The 6097-nt window shown below is 39.5% G+C and overlaps 1 protein-coding gene across 2 annotated transcripts; it reads right to left on the reverse strand.

Moving 5' to 3' along the window:
* Nucleotides 1–746: 746 nt before the first annotated feature.
* On the reverse strand, nucleotides 747–5313 carry LOC100216898 (Protein NRT1/ PTR FAMILY 8.3). Of its 2 annotated transcripts, XM_008667162.4 has the most exons (6): nucleotides 5226–5313; nucleotides 4988–5140; nucleotides 4286–4385; nucleotides 3323–3540; nucleotides 2476–3032; nucleotides 747–1690 (listed from the first exon to the last, which is right to left on the reverse strand). In XM_008667162.4, exons 2-6 carry the CDS (start codon nucleotides 5066–5068, stop codon nucleotides 868–870), a joined length of 1779 nt encoding a protein of 592 aa, XP_008665384.1. In that variant the 5' UTR covers nucleotides 5069–5140; nucleotides 5226–5313; the 3' UTR covers nucleotides 747–867. The 2 variants fall into 2 exon arrangements, with proteins under 2 accessions (XP_008665384.1, NP_001136757.1); NM_001143285.1 differs by having other exon boundaries at nucleotides 785–1690; nucleotides 4286–4366; nucleotides 4988–5244.
* Nucleotides 5314–6097: the final 784 nt, after the last annotated feature.

Here is a 6097-nt window from a genome sequence, read left to right on the forward strand (position 1 = left end):
GTTGTTCGTGCAGGGATTATGGTGATCTGTGCTGCATATACAAGGAAATGGTTTTGACTTTTTGAGACCGGAAATGACTAATGTCAATGTATGGCATTGTTTGGGAAATCAACTTTTTTGCGGTACCTAGGCAAACTGCAACAAAATGGCACTTGAACCTTTCCTTCTGCAAATTCTGTGGCCTTCTGTCTCGAGAGATCTGCCATGGAACTCTAAACACTCATTTCGCTTGTTCCTTTGCAGATGAGCATGCACTGATGCACATGCTCCAGCTGTTTCTTTTGTCAAATGCAAAAGAAAGGCGAGGGACTCACGACCTGACGAATATCTGCTACGCAAACCTACATGAATATAGGCTTCACTAAACGTTGCACATCCCATCTGTTTGCTGAAGTAGCAAAGTCGATGTCTTTCCTTTTGCTGCTCGTTGTTAGTAACAGATCATGCAAGTAAGGAGAATGGAATTTGTGGTGTTAAGTTTGGCAGCGAAAGCTGTTTTGCAATGTTTTTACTTGGATCCATGTGTAATATGGAGTATCACCATGAAAGAAATTAAGGCAACCACAATTCAAAAGGCGGAACAGGGTGGCTATATTTCAAGCAAACGAGTAGCACAATGGCCTACTTTGAACGAACAATTGGAAGCTTTTTCACAGAACAAGGCAATAACTCTACTGCCCCTGGTGTATTTCACAAACAAAGTAATCACAAGAAACTTTATTCTGCATCTAATAAACTACAGTAGGTTTTGCAATAGAAAGCAGTCAGATGAATCGCAGGATTTCAGAAATCTGTACAGTGCATTGTATTTGATAAGTATGATATCGGGAATGGGAAATCACATTACAAGAGTTCACATAAATATAATCAAGAGGCTTTCTTATATCTGTATCTGACAGCACAACCCATATAAACTATCAAATTTACAAAGCTTATCCCTGCAATTAACCAAAAGAACCGGTCGAGATGGCCTTCATTCAGATTGTCAGGGATCCATCCAGGATCTCCTCCCTGAGTTGTAATGTACGACACCAATGTCAGTATGATGGAGCTTATATAGTTTCCCAGTGAGACTGTAATAAGTGCAAGTGCACTACATAAACTCCTCATGGCATCTGGGGCCTGATCGTAAAAGAACTCAACTTGACCAATACAAGTAAACACCTCAGCAGCGCCCACCAAGAAATATTGTGGTATTTGCCAAAGAATGCTCATTGGAACAGCAGCCTTCTCATGAATGAGACCTTCAGACCTGGCAATCTCTAAACGCTTCAACTCAACTAGAGCTGCAGATACCATCGCGAGAATGGACAGGACTAATCCAATTCCCATCCGCTGTAGCTCAGAAAAACCCTTCTCCCTTCCAGTGAATTTTCTAGCTAGTGGCACCAGGATGCGGTCATAGAGTGGGACCCACATGATGACGCTGATTACATCAAAAGTGGAGAGAGATGCAGGAGGAATGTTGAAAGACCCAATGCGCTTGTCAAGAACCATGCCCTGCTCTATGAACATGGAAGAGTTTTGGGCATAAACAGCACTGAATATGATAGTAGTAGCCCAAATGGGAAACATTCTTATTAGGATCTTCAATTCTTCCACCTGGGTAACTGTGCAAAGCTTCCATGGGTCGGTAAAGGATTCACTCTTCAGATCAGCAGATGAGATAACAGCAGCTCTATCAAGGAACCTACACACAAGAGAGGTAGATAAAATATTATAGTAGCCACACAATAAAAGATATGAAATCCACAAATCAAGCTCCTTACAGGCATAACATACTTGAAAAAAATACAATTATGCAAGTAACATGTGTCTGGTCCTCCTGAGCCTTAAGTTATGTTACTTAGTTACAATCGTTGCATTTACAAGCAAGCATTTAACAAGATCACAAGTACACAGTAACATGTGTCACGGTGCATTTGCTTCCTCCACGGAGTTTCAGATTAATTTGGATTACTATTGACTGCTGAGTAGTGAGTATTGAGAATTAAGTGGCAGCCACTATTTCTATTGTCGGATGTCTTGTAGAACTACAACATACTACTACTCTTTGTCATAAACTCACAAACAAGTGTTGTTTAGGACATTAGCAATTTGAAAGTCTCCTAAAAGGCAGCTTTCACAACTAATTTCTGCTGCAATATAATGTTACCATAATAATTTTTTAGATAAATAAACTCATACCATTATTTCATTCAAGATATGAAATATATTGCAGCCAAAGTATGGACGATTCAATTTTACTGGAGGAATTATCATGCTTGTTTGATCCTATCAATAATTCCTAATTCTTTTTCATTGTATTTATGTACTAATTTTCCAGTATCCTCAAGTTGAAATAATAAAAACTTTGCAGTGAAGTTCAATGTCTTTATGACATATAAGTACTGTCATTCCCAAATATTCCATAAATGTTGCATCACATGATACTGAAACTAAAGAAGTGATTGCATTGCAGAAAATTAGAATTACTCGAGCTCATTTGTGTGCTCCAGCTTCCGGCTTCCTTCAATTGCTGAAGTTTGGCCATCAACTTCATATAGGAGAGATGTATCATGTGGCACTTCAATGTGCCACTTACGAAATGCTGCTATAACCACCTGGCACACTCTTGTGAGTGGACTCCCACCAGGTTTTTGGAATCTGTACTTATTTGAAGCTGAGAAGAAGAATGAAATAGCTAATGCCATGAATATAGTAGGAATCGCAAAGCCTATTCCCCAACCAGTGTTATCTTGTATCCACACTATCATAGTGCCTGATATGAATGAACCTATATTTATACAGAAGTAGAACCAATTGAAGAATGAACCCTTCTTAGCTCTCTCTGCTTGGTCAGTGTCATCAAATTGATCAGCTCCAAAGGAGGAGACACAAGGTTTGATACCTCCAGTCCCTAGGGCAATCATATAGAGGCCACCAAAAAATATGCCATACTGAAGTAAGCTTGCTTCTGGACAAACTGTCCTTAAACATGAAGGTGGTTGCAACGCTGGGACTGATGCAGAAAGCGTTAAAATAGCCAGGCCCTTTAGTAAAGAAAAAAGAGGTTATACACTTGATTTAAATAGTGTTTAAGGCAAGGGTAGACATTTTTTCACATGATAAAAAATATAAGAAAATGAAATATTTAAGTTAGTCTGAATCTAACACTAATTATGGAATCTAATAGCATACATGTTCTTTTTTAATAAAGGCTATCCAAAAAATATTAAGTAGCATACGCCACAAAGATTTTATTTTATTTTCTAAGTCACCATGGGATGCATATTCTACTAAAATATGGTTATTACTTGGGTGACAATATCTTTGTACTTACAATAAAGTAAACCGATGAGAAAACAGCAATAGTCCAGTATTTCCCCCAACGAGAGTCTGCTAAGATGCCTCCAACAAGGGGAGTGAGATAGCATGTCCCTTGCCAAGTGGTAACATGTCTTGCAGCCTCGAGGTTGCCTAGATGAAGCTTCACTTTCAAATAAGTAACTAGGTTTTTTGCAATTCCGTAGTAGGCCAGCCTTTCACAACATTCATTCCCTGTCAGAAGACCAGCAACGCTGAAACTTGGCAAAACTTGTTTCTGTATTTATAAAGTGCAAGAATGCTTCAATTTACCATATATATCTGTAGTATGGGTTAGTCTTGAAACATGTTGCAGTTTGACTCTGACTGTTCTGGCTAATGGATTGAGATGAATTTTAACTTGCTATGGATTTAAACCGACTCAATATCAGCCAATCCACATGGATTAACGGTGAAATAAAGAAGGGAACGTATCTGGTGCAAACCAACCCCTCCGTGTAACCGTGCAAACTTTTAATCTGAATCACATGATGTTGACCCAAGTGGGGGAGGGGGGATTTGAAAAAGTGTGGTTAAGTGTAAAATTATCCACGCCCTGTGTTTCTTGGATCAACATCATGTGGCCCAGATTAGAAATTTGCACGGTTGCACAGAGGGGTTGGTTTGCACCAGATACGTTCCCAACAAAGAAGCCCTAAATGATTTTTTTTATTCTGTAGCACGATGCTTGCAAACTGCCAATAGAGAATCCTAGGTATGTGAAACTATCTAAGCACTCGTAAGAAGAGGTGAACATGTTAAAAGTTTACCTCCTCAGCACAACTGCTGATTGAATCACATATTACTCATTAACAATGGATAGTTGAGATTATTAATGTAATCATATATCAAACAGAAGGATGCTGTTGGTAACAGAATATGAGCATGCCAAATTATGCATCGTAAGTTTTCTGGTATATGCATCTGCCAAAAAAATTACCTAGGATGAAAAAGCATGCTTTCCAATTGCCTGTAGTGCCCTTTAACGCAGGGCGCCCTTTGACATCAACAGATCCATCACCTGTGTAAAGGCCAACATCCTGCTAAAAGATAACACTAGCACTTAGGCTTAAATTACCTAAATGGTTTACATATACTCATCTTCCATAACGCTGTAGCAGTGCTGCTGTTTTTATCATCCAAAAAAGTAAGAGGAAGAAAAAAAAAGGCACTTAAGTGCTTCACATCAATCTTCCCAACATGGACAAAAGCGTTAAGAATTAACGGTAGGTGTTCAACAAATCCCTATGGAAATAGATCTTCGCGTTTATTCTGGGCATTCCAATTTTCCACTCCACTTATCTGAACTCCGAATTTAGGAGAGCATCAAATAACAACAACATACAAAACATGGTATCACAATTTTTCTTGAGCAGAAAACATGGCATCAATTCATACACAGAAACTGAAGAACTCTGAACTGCCTTACAAGTTTTGACTTGGACTCGAGGGATGAATTCCTCAAGCAAGAATTTTCCCGGAAAGGAACACTAAAGACTAGTTTAGGAACCCCATTTTTCTATGGGATTTCTATTTTCCAAGGAAAATTAGTTCATTTTCTCTTGGTAAAATAGGAATACAGCTTCTAAACTAGTCTAAGAATCTCACAGACCGGCTACAGAGATTGTTAGGGGGACTTCACCTGTGGAAGTGGAAGGAGGAGAGCTTCTTGGTCCCCACCTCCACCCTCTTCTTGCAACAGCAGCCCTGCTGCCTCATCCATGGAGACAGAGGGCCTCCCCCAACCCCAAGTCCGGTCCACGGGATCAGCCGGAACGGATCAAGAAGCTGCGCGCTGGCATTTCACGTCACGACAGAGAAAAATAATTAGGTAGGAGGAGGGTCTTCAGACGGAATGGACCGCGGCAGTCAGTTCATACAGATTCGGAGATAATCTGCAATTGCCAGAGAAGTGTCCGATACCCACTCGCTCTACGCTCTGTAGTCTGTACCAAGAACAACTTTTGTTCCAGAAAAGAGTACACCTATCAATTACGTACCATTTTAATTGATTGATATTTGACCAAATCTTTAGTGGTTATATTTAGGAACATATTATATGTAATTAATTATGTGGGTGCAACCGCATAATTTTTAATCTGGTTATAATCAAAATACGACCATGACTATTCTTTTAGGTAGAATATAAAGTAGGTACTAGTTTTAAATGGAAGTGAGTAAATATAAAATATTGAAATGGAAATATGGTCAAATATTTTTCTAAGATAGTGTTTGGTTGAGGAGTCAAGTAGAACAGAGTCGTTCCATCCCTGATTCTAGGAACGGAGCCGCTCTGTTCTGTGTTTGGTAATCTGGAACGGAGCGGCTCTGTTTTTTGTTTGGTTGCAGAGTGAACGGAATGGAGTGTGACTGTGAGAGCGGGATGAGAACGGAGCGGCTCCGTCCGGTTGATTTTTTGGAACGGAATGGTTCCGGATCTGAGGAGAATATTCCCTAATTGGAGTCATTCCGTTCTAGTTACTTTGTAACCAAACAACAACAAAACTAGAACAGAATAGCTCTGTTCTACTTGACTCTTCAACCAAACACTACCTAAATGATTTTGGTGGTTGAATTGTCCAACATAAATAATTGGACTAACTAGTTTGCTCTAGATTATATGTTTTACAGGTGCCAAAGGTTCAACACAAACCAATAAAAAGATATGAAATAGGGTTCAAAAGAAAGGAGTAAAAGAAACCGAAGTGAACCCTGGTCTGGCGCACCGGACTGTCCGGTGTGCCACTGGACA

Source organism: Zea mays, chromosome 1, assembly GCF_902167145.1.
Source record: "Zea mays cultivar B73 chromosome 1, Zm-B73-REFERENCE-NAM-5.0, whole genome shotgun sequence".
NCBI lineage: Eukaryota > Viridiplantae > Streptophyta > Magnoliopsida > Poales > Poaceae > Zea > Zea mays.

Excerpts from the sequence above, each read along its gene's own strand:
- LOC100216898 (XM_008667162.4), bottom strand. The coding sequence starts at position 5,068 with ATGGATGAGGCAGCAGGGCTGCTGTTGCAAGAAGAGGGTGGAGGTGGG. Across the intron at positions 3,541-4,285 it reads AGCATGCTTTTTCATCCTAG|GGAATGAATGTTGTGAAAGG; the intron begins GTAATTTTTTTG and ends GTCTTCTGACAG. Across the intron at positions 3,033-3,322 it reads TCTCATCGGTTTACTTTATT|GGCCTGGCTATTTTAACGCT; the intron begins GTAAGTACAAAG and ends TCTTTACTAAAG.